Source organism: Rattus norvegicus, chromosome 4 (assembly GCF_021556685.1).
Source record: "Rattus norvegicus strain SHRSP/BbbUtx chromosome 4, alternate assembly SHRSP_T2T, whole genome shotgun sequence".
Lineage (NCBI taxonomy): Eukaryota > Metazoa > Chordata > Mammalia > Rodentia > Muridae > Rattus > Rattus norvegicus.
The window spans coordinates 159,894,126-159,919,560 of NC_141537.1; the positions used below are offsets into that span (position 1 = coordinate 159,894,126).

Consider the following 25,435-nt stretch of genomic DNA (forward strand, 5'->3'; position numbering starts at 1 on the left):
TCTAAACAGTAGACCCAGGGTGTATGCATAGCTGTGTGCTAGAGCACTTGCTTAGCGTGCACATGAGATCTTATATTCAATCATCACGAAGGTAAAATTAGAGTAGTCTAATGCACCCTCCATCCATCAGGAGTGATAACCCAGGGCTTATCATTCAGCAGAATGTTCCTGCTGCATTTTGCCCAGGGTTGGCCAAACTCATTTAACCACGATCCCTTTGTCAGCTACCTCCAGAAGACCGTTCTGTGCTTACTAATATGCACTGAAGGGCTATGCTCAGCCCAAAGAGCAGACAGAGACCACCACAGGCTCCCTTCCGGAGAGGAGGAAGCATCCAGTCAGGCAACTGCTTTGATGGAGGGACTGGGTGTGTTCTGGTAGGCAGGCAAGGAAGGAGAACACTCGGCAGACCAATGAGCCCCAAGCAGGGGAAGCTACAACCGCATGGGCTAAACCACCTTGCTGACCGAAGAGAGGAAGAGAGACAGGCAGGGAGGAGACAGGTGAGTACATGGGGGAGCAGGGGGGTGGGGGAGGTTAGTCATCAGGTATCAGTGGGTGGGTGTGCCACAGAGAGTTCCGGGAAACTACAAGCCTGTGAGCCATAGTTGCGGCTTAGGTGACTGGGGCTAGGGCTGGGTTTTCACCAGCATTTAGAACTTGCTTCTCTGGCCTGAGTGTGAAGGTATCTGTGGTCAAGGCTTTTCTCATCTTTGATTCTGTGGGGTTGGGTGAGTGCAGGAGCTGGGAAGGATGTACCGAGCTCTGTGAGGTGGGTGTGTCAGGCCCGCCCAGGAGCAGGTCCTACCAGCGAAGCTCAGCCCAGCCCAGAGTGTCAGCGGAAGCAGGCTTGGGGCAGCGGCAGAGGAAGAGCAACCAAGCACAGGTATGGGGGTGTGACATGTGGGGCTGTACCACCAGAAGTGGGGGCATTGGTGAGGAGGGCGAATGTAGGTGGGCCATAGGCTCTGGGAAACCCTCTAAGACACAGCGAGAAGGCAAACAGGGCTGCCCCATGTGGACAGATCTTTCCATAGGGATCCTGAAGAGGCAGCCCACGAGCCTGAGACACCTGAGGGGCTGAAGCCCCACTGCGGGCCACCATAGGGTCTTCCCCTAAATCTTCAGGCTCCTGCTTTCATGCTGACCCTGAGCTCTCTGAGGTCTGCTCCCCTCAAACCCACTCATCCTCTAGGGCCAGGTCCTGTTCTGGAAGACACAGAGCTGATCTGAGTAAAACTGGCTAAAGAGGTTACTGGTAAAGATACCTTACTCGGGCTACCAAGGTATGTTTTCTTTGGTTATTTGGTGCTGGGGATGGAATGTCCTATATGCTAAGCATGTGCCATACCGCTGAGTGTCCCTTTTTTTGAGATGTAGTCTAGGCTACATCTATATGTAGCCAGAGAGGACCTTGAACTCCTGAACCCTCTCTCTGGAATCCTGGGATTACAGGCATGGAGCACCACACACATCAGGTTTATGCACGTGCTGGAGGTTGAATCTAGGTTCAATCACTGAACCTTAGTTCTACACACTGAGCTGAATTCCAGTCTTTAGACCCTTATGGGTGAATGGGGCCTCATTATGCTTTCTAGGATGGTCTTCTATCCTGACCTCAAAGGACCCCTGTATCTTATCAACTTTCCTGGTAGTTAAAACCATGTATGAGCCACAATGCTCAGATCTACTTAATCTGTATTTGGCTGTGCTAGAGACTAAACCCCTGTGAAGGCTAGGAAACATTCCAGCCCTGAGCGACCCTTGCCCTTCCGAAGATGTTAATGGGTCTTGAGGAAGCGCTGTCCCAACCTGAAAGGTTCATATATAACAGAAGAGTGTCAGGTCGCATGGCCTCTGTGTCCCCCATGTCTTTGACAGAATGGCTCCTGAGTAACTAGGAGAGGAAATGAGCCATTGGGCATATTTGGGAACTCGTGGATGGGAACTCACAGAAGACTGTCTGGGACTTTTGCCATACTGGTCGGTACAAGCCACCGCCTGCCTACTACCTATGGTTATGGGCACTCAATGATAAGAAAGGGACATATAGACTTCTACTTCCAGACCCCTTCACTTATGATAAACTGAAGTCCTAGCCCTGGGGGACGTGTGGAGGTGGGGCTGGGAGAAGAACTGTGACAGCGACCCCTTGCTTCCCAAACAGCAAGAGACACTAGCGGTCAGCTCAGTCTGTGCTGTCTGATGCTGTTAGTTCTTCCCACCCTGCTGTTCTCAGTGTGCATCCCACTGACACAGAGGTCTTTTTCGTCCAGGGGCATAATAATGATTAATAATAATAATAACAATAACAACAACAACAACGATAACAGTCAAGGAGGAAACAACAGAAAAGGGGGAAACTGTTAGAACTATTTATGGGGCTGAGAGGCCAAGCATTTGCCTGGTGCACACAAGGCTCTGGGTCCACCCCCAGCAGAAAAAAATTAAAGGGTGTGGGCCTCTGAGGCCGGTGGCATGATGGTAGTTCATGGTAAGGTCACCCAGCCTAAAAGGCTTCAGGAGATTATTCCGAAGGGGCAGGACCAGTCAAGCCTGCAGCAAGGGTAAGACTCACACAGGGCTCAGCTCAGCACTCGCTGGGCCTATGGCTTTTTTTTTTTTTTTTTTTTTTTTTGGTTGGAACTTTGTTTCCTGTTTTTCCAGCTTCGGAAGGTAGGGTGGAGAGAGAGGTGGGTAAGGTGTCATTGGCTCATCAGGGGAGCTAACTACTGAGCTCTGCGATGCTTTCCCAGACAAGCATTTTGAAGGACAAAGGAGCATCTTCCCAGCACTGAGGCAGGGTATTTGTCATGAATTCCAAGTCAGCAAGAGATCCGAGGAACCCTATCTCAAGGAGCAAGAGAGAAGTGGCTGAGGAGCGGCGGGAAAGCTCACTGGAGAGAGCTGACCAGATACTGGGAAGGGAATCACTGCCCAGCGAGAGACAGGGAGGCCGAGGGTGATGTTGGAAGGAAGGGCGGGCAAGAAAGGCTCTGGGGCAGAGAGGCTGAAGTCGGAATTTTGGTCAGAGAGCAAGGCAGCCTCAGTCAGGGAGATGGCCCCATGAGGAAGCAGGCCAGAATCCACAGGATGGCTATCTCTGCTATCTGGGGCACAGGAAGCCTCTAGTCTCTTTTTGGTGACCTCAGAGACTCTATATCCCTCTAGGCTGGGCGACCTCACTCTGGGTTCCTTCCCATCTTTCCCTGGCCCTCCGTCTCAGGGGAAGCTGCCTGGCCATAAAGGTTCGGAACGCACCTTTTTGTTCAGAAAGTCTCACCATGTAATTAACCCTGCTGCCCTGAACTCACTGTGTAGAAAAGTGCACCATCACCCTGGATTGGTTTTTGGTTTTGGCTTTTGGGTGTTTTTTTTTGTTTGTTTGTTTTTTTTTTTTTTTTTTTTTTTTTTTGCACCTAGATTTCTTTTGCTGGCCTAAGCTTAGCTTTGCAGACCAGGCCTAGAATTTATGACGATCTTCCAGCTTTCTGTCTCCCAAGTGCTGGCATTAAAGGTGTATGCCAGCTCTCCTGAGGCTGGGACAAAACTAACAAGTCTAAGGAATGGTTCTCACCATACCCGGGAGGCCTGGAGGGAGCTTAGCAGATCTTGCACTCAAGCCTGTCAGGGGAAAAGTGGACCTGCTCAGCTTCCCCTCCAACAGAAACAGAGGAAGTGTCTGACTAGCAACTTAGGCACTTAAAAAGGCGAGTGGTGTTTCTTGGGTTTTGGCTGAGAAAAGACCTGAGGCTATCCCAGAGGTAGGCACAAAGACCTGAATCTTGGCCCTGTGGAGAAGGCATGAGGGTGTGAATTGGAATGGGAAGCAACAAAGTAAAGCATTTGGTGTGTGTGTGTGAGTGTGTGTGTGTGTGAGTGTGTGTGTGTGAGTGAGTGTGTGTGAGTGTGTGAGTGAGTGTGTGTATGTGTGAGTGTGTGTGTGAGTGAGTGTGTGTATGTGTGTGAGTGTGTGTGTGTGAGAGTGTGTGTGTGAGTGTGTGTGTGTGAGTGTGTGTGTGTGGCAAGGGAGGGGGACACAGGGGCTGAGGTGGGCAGATAGTCTTCCTATTTTCATTGTGAGTCCTTTGCAGCAATCTTCTGCATTATTGGCTGCGCTGGGGACTGTGGCTCCGCTGGGCAGAGCTTGGGGAACAGCGTGCAGGACAGATCATGAGTTAGCCTCCTGCCGGCTTTACTTCTGGTTCTTACTTCCTGCCTATGGCAGAAAATAGCCCTGCCCGGCTCCCTTATCTCAGTTAAGAGCAGCACCCAGCCCAGCTCAGAGGGCAACAGGACAGGTTCCAGAGGTCCCAAGGAGGTAAGAAACACAGTCCCCAGATGTGCACATGGGAACCGAAAGATAGAGACACCTAGAGCAACCGGTCTAGTCCGGGGTGTGTGTGTGCGCGCGTGTGCACGTGCGCTGTGCAAAGCTTCGAGCTTCTGGTTCCTCTATGATGGCTGTGGTTTCTTTGGCATTCTGTGTCTGTGGCCTGAGATATTCTTGCATATATCTACATGAGCGTGCACTGATGAAAGAACCTGGCTCAATGTATGCCGGTGTAAGGTTTTCCCTAAGGCAGGGGGATGGTGTTACTCTTTTTTTTTCTCGGACCCATGTGGCTCTGATCAAGTAACTGCATGTACCCAGGCACTGATTTGTATGCTAATGTATGCATGCCTTCGTGTGTCTATGCATGGAAATGTGTGTCGCGGTGTGCTGATGTGGAATCGGTGTCCAAGTTACTAGGCCTATGTGGGTCTCCGTGGCCCTCCTCCTAGCTGGTGAAGTGAAACTCCAGTGTTTCTTCTTTTTGGAGGCAGTGGCTACTTGAGGTTTTTTTGTTTTTTGGTTTTTTTTTTCCATCTTCCCCGAAACCTGGCCTCCTCCTCGAGGCAGAGCTGTCGAGAGGGTCCGTGCTACCTCCCTTCCATACCTACCCGCCTCCTTTCATTTACCGTTTGCCTCCTCTTTGGCAGTCTTTCCCATCTTCGCCATCTGGCCTGGCACTGGGCCCACGCAGCTCCAGAGTCAGAAGCCCAGAGCTCAGGAAAGGGGGGGATGGGGTAGGGGGCTCGGCTCGGAGGGAGGAGCCAGGCCTCATGGCATCTCTGTCTGTTGAAAAGAGGTCGCTTTTTCACAAATAAGTTCCAGTATGAAGAAACCCAAAAACTTCTATTTGGATTAGAGACCATCACCGTTTCCTTCTCTAGGAGATCCTGGGTTCACCTTTAAGTAGCCATTCAGAGAGTCCATTTTTGTCTGCTTAAACCTTGTCACTTGTTTTTATCAGAAAGGCTTGACACTCTCGGGAAAGAATGAACTCCTGCTCTCAGTGTCTAGAATGCTCTTCCTAATTGCAAGGAGGTATTGATTTTACAAGGAAGGGTTAAAAGGATAAGATCTTGCTGTTTTACTTACAAACCGTTTTCAAAAATAAGTTTTAGAAATTTTTTTTTCTTTTTTCTTTTTTCCAGAGCTGGGGACCGAACCCAGGGCCTTGCGCTTGCTAGGCAAGCGCTCTACCACTGAGCTAAATCCCCAACCCCAGTCTTAGAAATTTTTATTTTCGTTTTGTTATTATTTTATGTGCACTGGTGTTTTCCCTGCATGTATGTCTGTGTGAGGGTGTTGGATCCCTGGGACCTGGGGTTATAGACAATTGTGAGCTTCCAGGAGGGTGCTGGGAATTGAACCATGGTCTTTTGGAAGAACAGCCCACTGCTGAGAACAGCCAAGCCATCTCTCCAGTCCCATTATTTTGTAAAAGTAATGTACATGCATGTGCCTTTATGTCTGCGGGTCTGTTCAGGTGCCTGAGGGGACCAGAGGTGTTGGAGTCCCTGGGGCTGGAATTCCAGGTTGTGGGCCACCTGACATTCGTGCTGGGAAGTGAACCCTAGGCCCTGCAGGAGCAGTACCAGCTCTTTCCTGCCATCTCTCCAGCCCCTTTCCTGAAACTGTAACACCAGTGTTTTCCATACAGCCTGTTCAGAGACCTGGTGTCCTATGAGTCAGTAATGGAGCAGAGGCAGAGTGTGGTAAATGGTCAGGTGGCTCCAGGAAGACCAAAAAATGGGCTAATAATTTGTTGGATAGAAACCATTTTCCTTCCAAGTGACCAAAGGGATTCCCTCAGGGGACCTAAGTGCAGGGGCTGCTGTGCGTCTAAGAATGTGGTCCTCACCCTAGGGCTTTACTGTCTACTTAAGGGAAAGGGTAAATACCCAGGACAGCCAGTGGGTTGAAAGCACTTAAATGCACCAAGCTAAACGGCCTTCTCCATTTGAAACCAGGTGTGCCTTTTGGCTCAGGCTAGCCCTCACGGCTGGGCTCCTCCTATCTCGGCCTCCTGAGTAGCTGGCACTTCAGGAATGCACTACAACCCCTTGCTTAAGTGCTTAAGTACACTCAGTGGGAGGAGGCATCTCTGTGCATGAGTGAGAGAGAGGCAGGTGTTTGCTGCCAGTGTTCTGAGGGGATTAAAAAGGAAGTGGGTATGGGAATGCATGTCAGTCGGGCAAATGAGGAAATGAACTAAGTGGCCCACGGGCATAGATTTCCTACGGGCAATTCTAAAAGAGCAGGTGCTCTGTGCGGCACCCACCCAAAGGCCCTCCTCTTCGTTTCTGTTGGGAGCAGCCTGGTACAGGGTGGACTTTGGAGCTAGGCGGTCCTAGATTTGGGTCCTGCCTTCGTTCCTCAGGAGGCAGCTCTCCTGCTTTGCTTTGCTTCCCTATAACAATGACAATAAACACTGGCCTCAAAGCACTGTGGGAAGGACTAGAGACCACACACATAGCAGAGCAGAGCATAGCATGGGTGGGGTGGGGTGACTGGTGGTGGTGGGGTGACCGATGGCTGTCACTTCCCAGTCCATAGGTACTGGTGCAGGTGCTGAGGTCACAAAAATGAATGAGCCACCTTCCGAAGCCAACCCCTTCCAGGGCTCACAGTCTAAGGAGAGGGACTAAGAACGAGCTGCCACCATCCAGGTAGGAACCGCTGAGTGTACACCAAACCCTGGGTAGCACAAAGAAAGCGGCTAAACTACCCCTGCCCTGCTGAGGAAGACAGAGCCAGGGAAGGGGTCGAAAGCCTCATGGAACATGACTGGGTTTGTCAGGTGAAGAAGGGCAGGAGGGACATTCCCGGTTGAAGAAATGCCAGCCGCAAAGAGGCCCGAATGCACACAGTGTGTGCAGGATCTGCTGGCTTGCTGTAAGTGAGGCAGAGGAACTTGGGGTGAGGGGTGAGGCCTTTGCTTTCCGCATGCTTACGTCTTATTTGGTACTAGTCGTCCCGTATCTGTGGGGAGTTGGTTCCCAGCCCCTTCAGATGCCAAAGTTCTCGGAGGCATAAAACTTACATATATTGTCCTAAGGCTTTAAGCCCAGGTCAGGTTCTACCTACCAGTAATTCCAGCACATGGGAAATGGAAGCTGAATGAGCAGGGTTCTGGGCTACTTTGTTTTAGGGTAGTTTAGTAGGTCACCTGAGACCCTGTGTCATCCTTGTCTCCACGCAAATAATCTATCTCGGGTGGCTTATGACCTATATAATACGATGTAAACAGATTCTTTTTGTTGTCGTTATTCCATTCTCTCTCTCTCTCTCTCTCTCTCTCTCTCTCTCTCTCTCTCTCTGTGAGAGAGCGTGCATGTATTCATATCGGGGGGAACTGAACCATCCTACTACCTTTGTGTTTTGCTAAAAGGGTTTCCCTATAGAAGACCAGTCTATGGTCCTGCCTCACTCAGCCTCTTGAATTACAAGTCTGTGCCTCACACTCTGCTTTTTTTTTTTTTTTAAGATTTAATTTTATTTTATGTGTAGGGATGTTTTTCCTGCATGTGTGACTGTGCACCACATGTGTGCAGTGTCCATGGAAGACAGAGAGGGCACGGGATACCTTGGAACCGGAACTACAGTTGTAAGCTGCCATAGAGGAGCTAGGAAGTGAGCCCAGGTCCTCTTGAAAAGCACTGAGCAACTTTTTTAAAAAGATATTTATTTGTTTATTTAATACATATATGTGCTCTATTTGTATGTATGCCTGAATGCTAGAAGATCCCATTACAAATGGTTGTGAGCCACATATGGTTGCTGGGAATTGAACTCAGGACCTTGAGAAGAGCAGACAGTGGTGCTCTTAACCACTGAGCCATCTCTCCGGTCCTTGAGTACCTTTTTTTATTTATTTATTTATTTTTTTTCTTTTCTTTTTTTTTGGAGCTGGGGACGGAACCCAGGGCCTTGTGCTTGCTAGGCAAGCGCTGTACCACTGAGCTAAATCCCCAACCCGAGTACCTTTTTTTAAAAAGGGGTTTTATTTGTTTTTGTTGTTTTGTTTTGGATAGGTTCTCTGTATGTGGCCCTACTGTCCTAGAACTTGCTGTGTAGACCAGTCTGGCCTTGAACTCACCAATATAGGGTCTTCCTCCTTAGCCCAGGCTGAACTTGAGTTTGGAATTTTTGTGCTTTAGTTTCCTGAGTTCTGCCAGACCTTGTAAATAGATCCATACTGTACTTTTTGAGAGAATAATGACAGGAAAATATCTATATGTGTATTCAAGACAGATGATTTTTTTTTTATGAGAGGGGGAATTGCTGTGTTTCCCAGGCTGTTTTTACCACCCTGGGTTCAAGGGATAATCCTACCTTAGCAGTGTGAGCAGCTGCCTGTAATCTGTCTGTCTGGTGGGCGTTGTTTTTGAGACAGGCTCCATGTGACCTAGGCTGAACTCTAGGCATATTCCTAAATGCTGGGATCATAGCTGAGAAGCACCACACCTGGCCTTTTGTTGAGACAAGGTCCCATATAGCCCAGGCTGGCCTCTGGCCTCTGCCCTGCGAGTGCTGTGATTACAGACAGGGTCACCACGCCTGACTCTCAGATGAAGCACATTCTCTCCCTCCTCTCTGCTCTCTCTGCTCTCTCTCTCTCTCTCTCTCTCTCTCTCTCTCTCTCTCTCTCTCTCTCTCTGTTTCGCTCTCCCTCCAGAGTGTCACACTCTGCTTTGCTTCTAAAAGCATCTTTAGATTTATTCCTTAATCTTTATGTGGTTTGCCTGCATGCATGTATGTTTACTTGGTATCCATGAACCTCAGAAGAGGGCACTGGAGCCCCTGAAACTGGAGTTGTGATCCCACCATGTGGGTGCTGGAACCCACATCCTCTGCAAGAGCAGCCAGTGCTCTCAACCACAGAGCTTTTTCTCTAGCCCCGGCTTCTTAGACTTTCAGTGCTGAGACTACAGAGATCTACTACTAAGCCTGACTAGGATCCTTTTTTTGTAAATTTTTTTTTCCTTTTTTTCGGAGCTGGGGACCGAACCCAGGGCCTTGCGCTTCCTAGGCAAACGCTCTACTGCTGAGCTAAATCCCCAACCCCCTTTTTTTAAAGATAAGTCTAAACATATAACTTTGGTTCGTCTGGGACTTGCTATGCAGATGAGGCTAGACTCAAACTCACAGCATCTGCCTACCAAGTGTACCACCATGCCTGGCCAGATGCAGATTTAAAATAAAGATTTGTTTTATCTGAGGTTGATTGAACACAAGGAACTCACACATGGAGGGTTGACTACAGTTCCATTACTTAAATTGGTATTTTATGGAGAAACTATTTATTCCATTTTAACTGTTTTACTATGCTTGCTATAAATCTTGAGAAGCTGGTTGCTAGAAGGAGAACAAAAAAAAAAAAAGCCCCCATAAATTTAATATAGTCAAGCTTACAACTTAGTAACATAAGCAAATTTATTTATTGAAATGCTGGGGATAAAACCCAGGGCTTTGACTATGTAAGCAAGTAGTTTATCTTTGAGACACAGCCTCGTCCTAATGCAAGAATTTCAATAGTGCCTTTATATATATATATATGTATATATATATATATATATTTTTTTTTTCAAAAACAGGGTTTCTCTGTATTGCTCTGGCTGTCCTGATACTCGATCTGTAGACCACGCTGGCCTTGAACTCACAGAGTTCCTCCTGCCTCTGCCTCCTGAATGCTGGGATTCAAGCGTTAGATAGATAACTTTTATTTTGTGTATGTATACAGGCCTGCGTGTGTCACTGGACACGGGTAGGTCAGACAACAACTCTGACCTACCTGTTGGTTCTCTCCTGCCACTTTATGGGACCCTAGAATCCTGTTCTGGTAGTCAGGCCTGGGGACAGTTACCTCCACCCATTAAGTCACCTCACCAGCCCTTTTAAAAAGAATCCGTGCTTTGTTTACGCCTATGGGTGTTTTGTCTGCGTGTTTATCTGTACACCAGACAGCATGGGATCCCACGGGACTACAGTTACGGAGGGCCATGAGTCGCCATGTGGTTCCTGGGAATTGAACTCAGGACCTTAACCGCTGAGCCATATCTCCAGTCCTAGATTAGTATTTTGGAGATGATGACTCAATATCTGGGACAACTCCTTTCTGTAGATGCCATGTGGATACCTAGGCCCACGGCAATAGTATTCAGCGCACAAACAGAGAAAACCCATCTCTGCTCGGAGGTAACAGTGTTCTGCACACATTCTGTTGCACAGACTGGGTTTGCAGCTGGTGGTGGAGAGCAAGCTTAGCTTTAGTCTGTCTGTCTGAGACAGGGTCTCATGTAGTTCAGACTGGCCTCGAACTTCTTTGTAGCTGAAGATGACTGTGTTTCTCCTGCCTTAACTTCCAAATGCCAGATCGCTGCTGTGCACCATCCATCACGTGTGGATATACTAGGGTTTGTAAGGCTCTGGGTCCCACCCCTTACCAGCACTGAAAAAGAAATTCTATCACATTACAATATGAATGGATGAGTGGAAGGATAGATAGGTGGGTGGATGGATGGAAGGATGAATGGGTGGGTGGGTGGATGGATGGATAGATGGGTGGATGGATGGGTGGATGGATGGATGGAAGAAAGAGTAGTTGTTGGAAACAGGACACTGAGGGAACTAAGCCAGACACTGGGCAAACACTGTCGCTCCATTGCTGTAAAGCATCTAGAACAGACAACCAGAGACTGGGGAAGGCATGCCCCATGCAGTACTGCTTCATGTCTAATAGCACTGACATAATGAGAAAATTTCATTTCTGAAAATGATTTGTGGTGAGAATTATGTATTAATGATATGGAGTTATTAAACTCTTTAAAAATGATAAGGGGGGGTTTGGGGATTTAGCTTAGTGGTAGAGCGCTTGCCTAGGAAGCGCAAGGCCCTGGGTTCGGTCCCCAGCTCCGAAAAAAAGAACCAAAAAAAAAAAAAAAAATGATAAGAGGGGCTAGAGGGATGGCTCAGCAGCTAAGAGCACTTGCTGCTTTTCCAGAGAACCCAGGTTTCCCCCAGCACCTGTGTCAGGGTCCCTCGACTGTAACTCCAGTTCCTTAGTGATCCTGGATTCTGGCCTCAGGCATTGTCCTCGTGCACACAAACCCATACCCAGACACGTAAATACATCTAATTTAAAACACTAATAATGAAGTCCTGGAGATCTGGGTACACACCTTTAATCCTAGCACTCAGGACTCTTTGAGTTTGAGGTCAGCCTGGTCTACATACTGAGTTCCAGACCAGAGAGCGCTACTCTGAGAAATTCTGTTCCAGAACAACCAGACCTACACAGAGGAACACTGCATTGAAAAACACAAAAGGACAGTAACATCAAGACCAACAAGAGAGGTGGGTCAGAGGTCAAGAGTGCTCGACCCGGGTCCAGTTCCCAGCACCCACACGACTGCTCGCACACTCTAATACTCTGGTTCTAAGGCATCTGATGCCCTCTTCTGGCCACCAAAGGCTCCAGGCACATATGTGATGCGGTCCATAACATTCAAGCAAAATACTCATAAACATAAAATTAAAAGATAAGGATTTTAAAATAAAATATCTTTTAAACTTAAAATAAGTAAAATGATGTTAGCGATGGGTGCCGTGGCACTGGTATCCCCAGCTGAGGCAGAAAGGTCGCAGCAATGCTGGCACCCAGACCTGCCAGCCTGGGCAGCACAGTCAGATTGTGTCTCTAGGGAAAAAAGTAAAATAAAGTTTAAAACAGGGGCTGGAGAGATGGCTCAGTGGTTAAGAGCACTGACTGCTCTTCCAGAGGTCATGAGTTCAACTCCCAGCAACCACATGGTGGCTCACAACCATCTGTAATGGGATCTGATGCCCTCTTCTGGTGTGTCTGAAGACAGCTGCAGTGTACTTATATATAATAAATAAATAAATCTTAAAAAAAAAAAGGAAAAACAGAGCTGAGGGGTGTAATCCTGGCACTTGGGAGGTCGGGTCAGGAGGCTCAGGGGTTCAAGGCCAACCTCAACTACAAATAACAAGTTCGAGACCAGCCTAAAATTATATTTTTTAAAAAATGGCAAAGACAAAAAAAAATGGCAAAGACTAAGTTATATTCATTCTGACAGATACACAAACTATGCTTGAGGCAGGGATAGAGAGGTGGCCCCCGCATGGCCTCCTGCATGCTGTAGACTGTCTACCTCTTAGCTGTCCTTGGAATGCCATTTGGCTCTCTCGAAGTGAGTGCCCCATGGTTTAGTGAGGAGGGCTCGCACAGGAGACAACGGGGAGAAGATCTGCCAAGGCAGTGGTTCTCGACCTGTGGGTCGAGACCCTGTCACACATCAGATATCCTGCATATCGGATATTTACATTATGATTCATAACAGTAGCAAAATTACAGTTACGAAGTAGCAATAAAATTTTATGTTGGGGGGGGGTGTTCGCCACAACCCGAGGAGCTGTATTAAAGAGTCACAGCATTAGGAAGGTTGAGAAGCATTGCGTTTGAGGCCTTTCTAGTACCTCCCTGACAGGAATGCTAAAATGTTCTTAATGTTCCTCTGGCCAAGGCCATAGCAAAGTGCCTTGGAGTCACAGCGGTACATTCTCGTTTTATAGGTTTAGAGATGAAGGGTTAGGTCACTCAAGCTGAATCTGGCTGGGTCTCTCTGAGCAAACCCAGCCCAGAAGGGAGAAAGTGAATAGGATGAACAGGACTGGGATCTTGTACTGGACTTGTGAGTCTGAACTTTATTCCTTAGATAAGGCCGCCGGCGGCGCCAAGCCACCCCAGGCCCAGAGGAAGTGCTCTACAGCCCTCCCCGCTGGCCAGACCTATTTGTGGTATTTGTTGTTAGGCTTCCTCTAAAGGACTATGAAGCTGGTGGGTGGGACAAGGCATTTGTTTTGTTCATTACTGTGGACAGGCTGGAACCTTCTAAGGATTCAGTAAACATTTAAGGGAAGGCGGGCGGGCAGGCAGTTGGAAGGACAGCAATCGGAAGCATCTTAACGTCCAAACAATGTCTTGAAGTAGATGCTAACACAGAAGCCTTCAGACCCACCCAGATAAGGAGAGTGAGATTCAGGGCAAATCACCTCTCTGAGGCCACAAAGCCAGGCAAGTGGCAAAGCCAGGATTCATGCTTAGCCTGCCTGGAACCCTTGACTTGCAAGACCTGGGCATGACACTGTAGGACAGAGAGGAACTATAAAATGCTGTTCTGCTTGTTACCGATGGGGAAAGATGGTCTGAAGAGCCGTAAGGAGGAGACTCAAGAGGCCAGTGGTTAGCTAAGTGTTTAGACTATGATTCTGTTTCTCATAACTTTACTTTTGGCTTGTCTCCTCACTCCAGGTCTCCACTTCTGAAGAAGTTGCACCACCACGGGCTTCCAGCCTTGGCCAGTCATCTGCCCCCGAGGTCACAGACCACACGCCCATGTCTTGCCTCTGCTTGCCTGGGGACAGACTCTGTATAGCCACCAGGCTACCACCCTGGAGGTGAAAGCCATGCTCTGACCTTGGTGTTCCCTATAATGCCTCAGACTAGTTTCTCTCCCCACCTGGACGCCATGTTTGCCAATTCTTCAGCCAACACCTCTTCTACCGACAGCTCTGTGCCCCAGTGCCGTGACTATCGGAGTACACATCGTTTGCATATGGTGGTCTACAGCTTGGTGTTGGCAACCGGTCTTCCTCTCAACGCTCTGGCTCTCTGGGTCTTCCTGCGTGTACTGCGCGTACACTCGGTGGTGAGTGTGTACATGTGCAACCTGGCAGCCAGCGACTTGCTCTTCACCCTGTCACTTCCCCTGCGCCTCTCCTACTATGCACGGCACCACTGGCCCTTCCCAGACTTCCTGTGCCAGACGTCGGGCGCCATCTTCCAGATGAACATGTATGGCAGCTGTATCTTTCTGATGCTCATCAACGTGGACCGCTATGCGGCCATCGTGCATCCGCTGAGACTGCGCCATCTGCGGCGGCCCCTCGTGGCGCGGCGGCTCTGCCTGGGCGTGTGGGCTCTCATCCTGCTGTTCGCCGTGCCCGCCGCCCGCGTGCACAGCCCGACCACCTGCAAGTACGAGAACGTCACCCTGAGCCTGTGCTTCGAGAGCTTCAGCGATGAACTGTGGAAGGGCAGGCTGCTGCCACTCCTGCTGCTGGCCGAGACCCTGGGCTTTCTGCTGCCCCTGGCGGCTGTCGTCTATTCGTCCGGCAGGGTCTTCTGGACACTGGCGAGGCCCGACGCCACTCAGAGCCACCGGCGACAGAAGACCGTGCGCCTCCTACTGGCCAACCTCATCATCTTTCTGCTGTGCTTCGTGCCCTACAACTCCACGCTGGCAGTTTATGGGTTGCTGCGGGCCAACCTGGTAAAGAACAGCCTTCAGGCCCGCGATCAGGTGCGCGGAGTGCTGATGATAATGGTGCTGCTGGCCGGTGCCAACTGCGTGCTGGATCCGCTGGTTTACTACTTCAGCGCCGAGGGTTTTCGTAACACTCTTCGAAACCTGGGCGCTCCGTTTCATACCAGGCCTTTGCCTACCAATGGGACTAGAGGGGAGCTCACCGAACCACCCTCAGAAAGCACCCAAAACACTGGGCAGGATGCCACCAGCCAGAGGCTACTTCAACCTGCCAATCTGGGTACACGCACGGACAACGGCCCCCAAGATTCAGCCCTCTGAAAGGACACAGCCATAGTGTTTACAGTTTTGTGCCTCCCTCAAAAGCTTAGGTGGTACTTTTGAAGGAGGTGACTTTGAAGCCACTCCAGCTCTAGCGTGCGGGAGGGAACAAGTGTGCAAGCAAGGACATTGGAATGGAAGTTTGCTGCCGCTGACAGCTTTAGCCTCTGACTATTTACACAGAGGAACTCTGCCCCAGTATATAGGAAACCAAGCAGTGAGTGTATTCATGGCTAAAGAGCCGGTATGTGGAACAGAAGATGGATCTCCTGGATTTAGGTCATCAGTCTGAGAGCTAACGATCCCCTGACCTTGGTGAATCAACTACACAGACGTTCATCTGTCGTCTTCAAAACTAAAACTCAGGGCTGGTGGTGGAACTGAGAACCCACAGCCTACACATGCTGGGCCAACACATTCCCAGCCTTACCTGCCGACTACTGCGCTTACTCAAGGGCAATGGACACTGTGCCACCAGCCCTGGCTTCCCTGCTTGGGTGGGAGGTGTGACACAAATAGTTCTGACCCATTTCGTGACTCGCAACAAGTTAGACTTGACACCTGGCATGAGGTTGACGCAGGGCAGAGCTGTGCGTGCGTGAAGTCCCTCTCACTTGCAAGTTCTTGGTTCCTTTTCTAGGTCATCCTTTTTCTTTTTCTTTTTTTTTTTTTTTTGGTTCTTTTTTTCGGAGCTGGGGACCGAACCCAGGGCCTTGCGCTTCCTAGGTAAGCGCTCTACCACTGAGCTAAATCCCCAGCCCCATCCTTTTTCTTTCTGTAGCTCTCTTCCATCCTCGGTCTTTAATATTCAGTCTCACTTCCCTCTCTCTCCTCCCCCTGCCCCCACTCCTTATGACTGAACTTGGTATGTAGCAGAGGCTGGCCTTGAACTTTTTCGTTTTGTTCTCTTGTTTTGAAGACAAGAGTCTTGCTATGTAGTTCTTGTTATCCTTGAACTCACAGAGATCTGTTGGCCTCTGCCTCCTAAATGCTGGGATTAAAGTGTGTTCCGCTAAGACAGATTTTGACCCTTTTTTTTTTTTTTTGGTTTGTTTATTTGTTTTCCAAGACAGGGTTTGGATTTGTCTGTGTAACTCACTTTGAACTCACTTTGTAGACCAGGCTGGCCTCAAACTCACAGAGATCCACCTGCCTCTGCCTCCTGAGTGCTGAGAGTAAAGGTGTGTCCAGCATGCCTAGTGGTGGCCTTAAATTCTTCTTTTTTTAAAAAAAAGATTTATTTATTTTACGTATATGAGTACACTGTCGCTGTCTTCAGACATACCCATCAGGATCCCATTAGAGATGGTTGTGAGCCACCATGTGGTTGCTGGGAATTGAACTCAGGACCTCTGGAAGAGCGGTCAGTGCTCTTAGCTGCTGAGCCATCTCTCTAGCCCAGTCTTAAATTCTTGATCCTCCTGTTTCAGCACTTCCTATGTGCTGGGGTTACAGGCGTGTGCACCATGCCCAGCAGCAGTCAGTATTTTGTGGAATTTTGATCTTTTGAAAGTGGCTCTTTCTACATGGCCACACCACACTTTGCTTCATATATATATATGGCATGGGGATGTTGAGGGAGTAGATACAGAGAAAGAAAGAGAGAATAGAGGAGTTCAGGAAGGCCATGAGCACTTGGAGAGAGACATGGCAGGGAAGGAATGGGGAGTTGGGGAGCAGGAGCAAGAGGACAGAGCTAGAAAGCAAGAGTGCTTCTCTGTCTCTTAACTCATTTTCTCCATACCCCATCCTGGGCCTCCTCCCTTTCTCTCCCTCCTTTCTCTTCCTTTCCTCTCTCCTCTCCCTCCTCTCCACTCTTCCCCTCTCTCCTCCCTTTCCCTCCACCCTCTCCTCCTCTCCCCCTCCCTCCTCTTTTCCTTCCCCTCCCCCCTCTCCTCCTCTCCCCCTCTCTCCTCTTTTCCTTCCCCTCCCCCCTCCTCCTCTCCCCCTCCCTCCTCTTTTCCTTCCCCTCCCCCCTCTCCTCCCCTCCCCCTCCCTCCTCTTTTCCTTCCCCTCCCCCCTCCCCTCCCCTCCCCCTCCCTCCTCTCTTTCCTCTCCTCCTCTGACCTTTACCCTATTTGCAGTCAAGCATCAATCCTCAAACTGTTTGGTCTCAAAACCCTTTGTGCAAAAGTTGAGGGAGCCAAGGACCAAGACCTTTCGTTTCTTCTCTTTTCTTATGTTGCTCACCACGTCATTAATTAAAGCTAACATGTTTCTGAAACACAGAAGCACACATTCCACTGAGCTGTGAGAGCAGAAATGGCCTCACATTTCATGAAGCCTCTGGAAGCCTCCCTATTCCCCGGGGAGAGAATGAGCATGGTTGGACAAGGGACATCTTAGCAAAGTCTTCACCTCAGACTTCCTCCAAGAGCTGGTCTCTGGGCCACACTTTGAGATGCCTCTAGGAAGAGGACACTGATGAACACTTGCTCATTGTGGTCCTTAGGTCTCTGGAGGACACAAATAACCAGCGCCAGGGTGGAGAAGGAGAAAGAACAGTGTCACCAGGAGAGAAGAGTGTACAAGGAAGTCAGGGGGGACCTGTCTGAGAGAGCAGGAGGATAGCTAAATGGTTTTCTTCCCTCTTTGTCCAAGTAGGACTGGGTTGTGGGAGGGGCTGCAGAGTTGGTGCTGTGACATTTTTAGCCCCTGACATTGAGAACTGATGTCATATATATGCCCTATAGGCAGTATGCCCACCCCCCCGTGTCTCACAATACAGTGAGATTTCCCAAATGCTTCTGTTTTAGTTAAGATTTGGACCTTTTGGGGTTGGGGATTTAGCTCAGTGGTAGAGCACTTGCCTAGCAAGCGCAAGGCCCTGGGTTCGGTCCCCAGCTCTGAAAAAAAGAAAAAAGAAAAAAAAAAAAAAATTGGACCTTTTGTATCTGTTGGTGATTTGCAGGGGTAACATGACCCCTGGTGGCCAAACTAGGGAACTAACCTCCATTCCTCAGTGATAGGCTAGTATATCAGTCTAGATGCATGGAAGTCAGATGCCCATCAGGCCCTTACCAGCTGCTCTAAAGATGCTGTTAGCATCTGTCCCAAGCGCCTCTCTTCCTCAGGACTCAAGGTCTGTGCTCTTCCTGGCTGGAGCGTATGAGCGCCACCCCTCTGAGGCAGCATCTCAGGACTTTGTGCTCCAGGAACAAAGTTAAACAGAAGTGTGTGTGTGTGTGTGTGTGTGTGTGTGTGTGTGTGTGTGTGTGTGTGTGTAGTCTGTGGTTGTGGCTCAGTTGATGGAGTGCTTGCTTTGCATACATAAATCCCTGTGTTTGATCCCAGCACCCACATAAACCTGGCCTAGTATTGTATCATCCCAGCACCCAAGAAGTGGAGTCCTAATGGCACACCCTGTTCTTAATTTTTTTTTTTTTTTTCGGAGCTGGGGACCGAACCCAGGGCCTTGCACTCGCTAGGCAAGCGCTCTACCGCTGAGCTAAATCCCCAGCCCCTGGCACACCCTGTTAACCCAGTGCTGTGGTGGTGGTAGTGGTGGTGGTGTTGATGGAGATAGGAAGTTCTCTGTCAGTTTCAGAGGTGAGGCTAACCTCATCTACAGTCCCAGACAGACATGGCTACATAGACTCTGTCTCAAAGAAAGAGAAAGAGAAAGAAAGGGAGAAAGAAAGAGGAAGGAAGGAAGGAAGGAAGGAAGGAAAAAAGATCAGAAGTTCTATGTTATCCTCAGCTACTGTGTTCTGGGATATGTAGGACTGGCTCAAAAGACTTCCCAGCTGCGGTGGCTTGCGCCTCTAATCCCAGAGGCAGGCAGATCTCTGTAGGTTCAAGGCCAGAGTGGTTTACATAGCCAGGCCAGCCGCACCACATGATGAGACCCTCTTCTCAATACAAACAAACAAACAAACAAACAAACAACTTGAGGGGTCTGAGTCTGGTGTCCCTGCCTGCAATCCTAGCTCTGTAGACACTGAGGCTGGATGACCACGCATTAGAGGCCAGCATTTATAATCCCTAGGTGTGTGGGTTGGGGATTTAGCTCAGCGGTAGAGCGCTTGCCTATCGAGCACAAGGCCCTGGGTTCGGTCCCCAGCTCCGGGGGGGGGGGGGGGGGGGGAAATCCCTAGGTGTGACCTCTAGCACAACAAAACTAGATAAACAAATACATTGGAATAAAGATTGACCTGGGAGATGGGAGCACATGCATTTAATCCCAGCCATTGGGAGGCAAAGGCAGACGGGTCTCTGTGAGTTAAAGGCCAGTCTGGTCTACACAGTGAGTTCCAGAACAGTCAGGGCTACTACATGGAGGAACCCTGTCTCAAAACCTTCCCTCCCTCCCAACCCCCCCCCCCCCAAAAAAAGAAAGAAGAAAGAAAAGAAAAAATGAGTATTTTCAGGTACAGGTATTGAATGGATTCCAGAATAATTAAAACAGCATGTATCACCTATGAGACCATGTAACTTATTTATTCTAATTTTTGTATGTATTTTCATCTTCCTCCATCTCCCTAGGTAGAACGTGAGCTCCATGGGGAAGGAGGGGGGTGCAAGGATTTTTGTTTGTTTGGTTCACTGATGTGTTTACTGGCATCTAGAACATGCTTGGCACAGAGTTAGAACTCAATAAAGACTCGGGGAATGAACCTTGTGAAGTACTTGACTATCGAGTGGCGACCACAACACAGGTGCAAAATGTCTATAGAGAAAGACTGACATAAAGGGATGCAGAGAAGGTTCTGGCAATTAACTTAAGGGAGCCCCTGAGAGTTGCCCAGCAAGGTTGGAGGACATACTTGTAGGATAGAACTGTAGGGGGATCAGGTAGGGAGAGTAAAGAAGAGAAAAGTGCTGTGGGAGTGACCACGTGAGGGAGAATAGGGTCAGGCCCGAGGAACAAGCAGATAGAAGCAGGTTGCCTCTAGCCTGAAATATGGAGTCAGAACCCAGAACGGTTTCCACACATTTCACCACCACGAGAACGACATGGAAGGCAGAGGAAGTGAGTAGCACCCGCCGAGTAACAGATGGTGCAGGTCTAAAGAGTGCCATTTTTACAAAGTGTCCCTCGAAGCAAGAAGGGGGCAGAAGGGAGAAACCCAGAGCCCTGACCCACACACTCACATGCTCTGGTTTACACCTGCCCCAGTTTACACCAAGAGGAAGAAGACAAATCTTAGGTGAAAATAAGAGAATTGGGCAACTCGGAGGTTGAGGCAGGAGGCTCTTTTGTTCAAGGTCAGCCTGAGCAAATGATCAAGACGGTCTCAGAGGGTTGAGAGCGGTTCTTACCAAGCATGTCGTCTCATGTGTCATGTCTCGGACTCAATCTCCAGTATGGAGAAAAGCACTATGGGGTTAAAACAAAATATCCCTGCTCCCATCCCCACAAGAAACTACTATTCTGACGACTGAAGTATTGTAACAGATATCTGTAAGTGCCAAACTACTCTGGGGTCCACAACAGGAGGATTTAGAATTCAAGAGCAGCGTGAACAATTAAGAAAAAAAAAAAAATCGGGCTGGAGAGATGGCTCAGCGGTTAAGAGCACCCGACTGCTCTTCCAGAGGTTATGAGTTCAATTCCCAGCAACCACATGGTGGCTCACATCCATCTGTAAAGAGATCCGATGCCCTCTTCTGGTGTATCTGAAGACAGCTACAGTGTGTACTTATATATAATAAATAAATAAATCTTTAAAAAAAAAAAAGAAAAAAAAAGAAAAAAAAAAATCCCAAGCCAGACAGTGGTGGTGCACACCTTTAATCCCAGAGAGGTGGAGTTGGGGCAAGGCCAGAGAAGTTCTTGGACAGCCAGGGCTACACAGAGAAACCCTGTCTCAAGAGAAAGAAAAAGAAAGAAAGAAAGAAAGAAAGAAAGAAAGAAAGAAAGGAAGAAAGAAAGAAAGGAAGGAAGGAAGAAAGGAAGAAAGAGAGAGAAAGAAAGAGGGGGTTTGGGGATTTGGCTCAGTGGTAGAGCGCTTGCCTAGGAAGCGCAAGGTCCTGGGTTCAATCCCCAGCCCCGAAAAAAAAGAAAGGAAGAGAGAATGTATCTCAATAACTATATATACAAATAAAGTTTTTTGCACCCCTATTTCAATATAATGTCTTTAACTTTTTTTCTCTTTACTTTGGTGGTATGTATGTGTCTTTTCATTTTTTTTTTTTTTTTTTTTGAGACAAGGTCTCTCTACTAAGCTCTGGCTGTCTCAGTACTCACTATGCCATCAGTCAGGCTGGCCTTGAACTCATAGAACTCCTGCCTTTGCCTCTGGAGCTCAGGCACTCAAGGCATTGCACAGCTACTCCTGGTTTGTTTTTTTGAGACGCGTGCTTGCTCTGCATCCTAGCCTGTCTTTGAGCTCTCAATCCTCCTGTCTCAGCTTCTGAAGTGTTAAAATGACTTGTGCTCCACCATGCTTTTCTAGGGAGCCTCATTTTATTTAGTTAGTATAAGGGCCTCTGATTAGCCCCATTTCGCGGAGGAAACACTGAAGACTGTAAGATCTAAAGGTCACACCACCAGGAAGTGGCTCAGTCTCTGTTTCCTAGACTCTTTACTTCCAGCCTAAGCAAGCTTGCCATCCACTTCCGGTCACACAGCCAGTGCCATCCCAGCTGCTTTTCCCTCAGGCCACCTATGGCCTTGCCATCCCCAAATAACCCTTACTAATATCTTGTTGTGTAAAGGTTTCCTCTGAAATGGAAACATTCTACCCTGCAGGGAAGCTCCTTAAGCAAGAAGGTAAACAACACGAAACAGTTTCAGGAAGTGCCTAAAACTGACCAGATTTACTAGACCTATCCCTTGTAAGAGTTAGGAAGATTCTGAGACCGGATCAGCATCTGGATAGAAGTAGAAACCAGCCAAGTTGCCTAGAAGAGGTTTTGACCAACTGAGAGGCATCTGGGAAGAACACTCTCTAACCTGTTGAGCTCTCTGCAGGCTGTGTGGTGTCACCAAGTCTCCAGCATTTGTGAGCGGTCACCCATGCTGGGGTGGGCTTTGGTATGCAACTGTCTCTGAGCCATTTCTGCTCCTGTAACCCCCACCCCTCACCCATATTCCTTTAAGTAATCCCAGTAAAACTCATTGGTTCACCAACACAGACGTTGGTGGTATCTGCATTTTGGTGTGTCCTGGGTTCCTTATCTGGGATGAGTAGACGTGTGCGTCTCTCTCTCTCTCTCTCTCTCTCTGTGTGTGTGTGTGTGTGTGTCTGTGTGTCTGTGTGTGTGTGTGTGTGTATTGCATCTCCCAGGGAAGTTTGGTCACACAATATATCTCTGCTCAGTGTCCTTTCCTCCTCTTCCTGTCCCCTTCACATAAGCCATCTAGCTCTTCTGTTGCCCCATCTTGAATCGGCCTCACTATTTCTGTTCTTCCAAATCTTCCTCCGACATCCTAAGCCACTCATGGCTCCCCTGACTCCTTACTTTACACTTGCCTTGGACACAGTGTGGCTGAGTGAGGGCTGAAAACTGGACTCACGTCTCCAAACGAGCTGTTCCCCAACCACACCACCAAGGAACTGTCAGCAGCAGCTTGTCTTTGTTGGTGGCAGACAGAATGGATTAGACTTCCCGCAAGTTGGCCATGACCCTCCCCAAGTCTGAGATGCATTTATTTCTGTGACAGTCAGGACTCTTACAGCCACCAACCTGGCAAGAGGGGGTGGTTCCTTGGTTCTTAGCGCCCTCAAAATTTGTCTTCTCTAGCGGATGGCCAGAAGAGTTGGGATGTCATAGCCGTCATCAGTTTTGAGATACAATTCAGGAGAATCAGGACAGAGCCCAGCATCTCAAATGAGGGTGGAGGGGTTTCCTTTTTGGCCCTGCATTACCTCCCAAAATGCCCTGTAAGGTTGCCAACTGAAGTTCCATGGGAGACTGGGAAGGGTGAGGTAAACCTCACATGGGGCTTCTCCTCCCACAGCCCAAGAAACCAGAGACTAAGACAGTTGTCCCATGCTGTCATGGTCGGTCTGGAAGGACCATGTCCTTCCAGAATTCTCATATGGGTTTAGAGAAAACCAAAGGCTTCCAGGACTTTGGAATCAAACAAACCTGGCTAGTACTGTCAGCTGTCACTTCTTAGCAATGTAACTTTGGCCAGTTAACCTCTGTGAGCCTTTGTTTCCTTCCGCCCCTGTGAAATAGGGCTCATAATATCTACTTATTGGGTGACTGAGGGCAATGAAATGTGAACGGCACTTTAGAAATCCCATAAACGGGGCACCTTCCATCACGGTCTTATGCAGGGCTTTGAGGTTGCTGGCACTGCCCTTGTGAAAGACAGCAAGGACTCTAGGTGAACCCTCCAAATGAGCCCTGCTACTGAGCAGAACTAGAGTCAGGGGAACTAGCAATAGACAGGCTGGGCACGTTTCCATGGTGCTAGGTCAAGCAGGCAGCCTTGGGGCAGTGACTGGCCCATTGCCCTCTGGGGGCACTCTCTCCCCAAGAGGCTGATGTCCAATCCCACGGACTAATATGGAGGTGGAGAAGTGCATGAAAGGCAGAGGAGGGAGACAGAATGAAGAACCAATGGTGGAGAAAGGGCCAGGGAGAAGGCTGGAGGGGAAGTGAGGGCCAGGCAGGCACAGGGTGGGGCTGGGAGAGGGGCCCGTGGTCCTGAGGGCAGCGCCAGCCCTGGAGGGAAAGCTCCGACCCAGGGAGGGAGGAGGGACAGGGAGAGAGACCAGCGCGCTGACACAGCCTCGATGTGTGGAACGGGCTGGGGTTTGGCCCACAGGTCAGGCATCTGGCAGTATTATGGGATGGAGAGGCCTTAGGAGACAGGGAGAGTATTATGGGCTGGAACAGCCTTAGGAGACTGGGGAATATTATGGGCTGGTGAGGCCCGGCTCCAACTGGAGGCGGGAGGAAGGGGTGCGGGGCGGGAAGGGGGGGGTGGTGGTGGAAGGGAGTATTATGGGCTGGAGGCCTCCTGCGACCAGAGGCAAGAGTATTATGGGCTGGCAAGGCCTTCGGTGGCCAGAGGGGGGAGCAGCGGGGGATGGCACCGGCTGCATGTGACTGAGGGGGGGCAAGTTGGGGGTGATGAGTGGGGGTGGGGGAGCTTATTATGGGATAGCTCTTTGTACCTACTGCGGGGACTGCTTCTCCAGAAGATATTATGGGATGTCGTGTGTGGGAGGGGGAGGGGACTGGGGGGATTATTATGGGATGGTGGTGCAGAATTGGGAGGGCCTGAGGAGCTCTTCTCCAACCCCCCCACCCCCCAGTTCACCCCTTCCTCTCTCATCATTCTAAGGTCAGCCTCCCTCCAAGAGTCCAATGGGAACACCTGAAATCCATCTCCTTACACACTTCACCCACACACATCAACAGCCACTCCCCCGCTCCATACTGGGCACCTCAGCCCATCCTAGGCATCGCCCCTGTCTAGCAGCCACCTCCGGACTGTTGGAGGGGAAAATGTAACTCCTGGATAATGAAGGAGAGAAAGCCTCAAAGCACGGTTGTAGTGGCCAGTGGTTCCCACCTGCGTGTCACCTTTGACCCCCAAATTCTTATGCCACTCTCCTTTCTTTCCTCCCTCGGGTCCACAAAGTGGGGGCCCTTGACTCTCCCCTCCCCCGCCCCTCCATTTCCTCTCCACCTCCCTCCACAGCCGTAACCAGTAAAACAGGCGGCCGGCTATTATGGGATGGCTGCTCCCAGCAGCTCTGCAGGGAGGGGGCGGTCACCGCGGAATGTCTCTTGTGGGTGGCTATTATGGGATGGCCGCCTCTCTTCTGGGAGGGGTGGGGGCTAGGGAGGAGAATTATTATGGGATGGACCCAGCACAGCTGGGTGGGGCTGTCTTGGGTAGGTAAAGCTCTGGGGAGGGCAGGGAGGGGGGGAGGAAAGGAAGGAAGAGGGAGGGAAGGAGCTGGGGAGGGTGGGGTGAGCCCTGGAGCCAGACCTGAGGCCTGGCAGGAGTAACTGGCTGGAGAGGTTTCTTTGGTGACAGCTGTTGGAAGAGGCCCCAGGGGCAGGCGCCATCGAGCCAAAGCCCAGGACACCTGGGTCCTGTTCACGTCTTGGGGGTTGCAGAGTACAGGGTATGCAGAGTAGTGCTGGAAGAACTCCCTGGTCAGGTGGCTCCAGCACTCCCTTCCACCTGTCCCTCCTTTGGCTTGAGGACTCTCTCTCCCGTAGGGGGTTGAAGACCAAAGGGTGACCGCCAGAAAAAGTAGAGACTGGGTGGACTCCTAGGGAGCAAATGTCACTCCCCAAACCCCACATGGACTGCATCCCATCTAGCTATCCAGCCTTCACAAATCCTCTTTGTGTCAGTGCAGAACACTGGCCCTTTGGATTTCTGAGCAGTTTCTACAGCCACACGAGGTGTGTGGAGAGGGACCAGAGGTTGTATGCTCAAAACTCCGGGATAAGTTCCTCGGGGCGTTGTTCTAGGTTCCTGGATACCACCGAGTGGAAACAGAGCTCTAGATAA

The 25,435-nt window shown here is 49.6% G+C and overlaps 1 protein-coding gene across 20 annotated transcripts; it reads left to right on the forward strand.

The window, feature by feature from the left end:
• The first annotated feature begins 569 nt into the window (after window positions 1-569).
• On the forward strand, window positions 570-19,616 carry Lpar5 (lysophosphatidic acid receptor 5). 20 transcript variants are annotated; one of them, XR_015685779.1, is made up of 5 exons: window positions 805-886; window positions 1,196-1,286; window positions 13,665-15,198; window positions 17,845-18,331; window positions 19,064-19,616. XR_015685779.1 is itself a non-coding variant. In XM_087658900.1 (4 exons), exon 4 carries the CDS (start codon window positions 13,846-13,848, stop codon window positions 14,998-15,000), a length of 1,155 nt encoding a protein of 384 aa, XP_087515026.1. In that variant the 5' UTR covers window positions 633-886; window positions 1,196-1,286; window positions 6,880-6,999; window positions 13,665-13,845; the 3' UTR covers window positions 15,001-16,020. The 20 variants fall into 20 exon arrangements, 11 of the variants coding, with proteins under 11 accessions (XP_087515024.1, XP_087515023.1, XP_087515026.1 ...); XM_087658900.1 differs by lacking the exons at window positions 17,845-18,331; window positions 19,064-19,616 and adding an exon at window positions 6,880-6,999 and having other exon boundaries at window positions 633-886; window positions 13,665-16,020; XR_015685782.1 differs by lacking the exon at window positions 17,845-18,331.
• The last annotated feature ends 5,819 nt before the right edge of the window (window positions 19,617-25,435 follow it).

Bases quoted from the DNA above. Each gene is read 5' to 3' on its own strand.
- Lpar5 (XM_087658898.1), top strand. From the start codon at position 13,846: ATGCCTCAGACTAGTTTCTCTCCCCACCTGGACGCCATGTTTGCCAAT.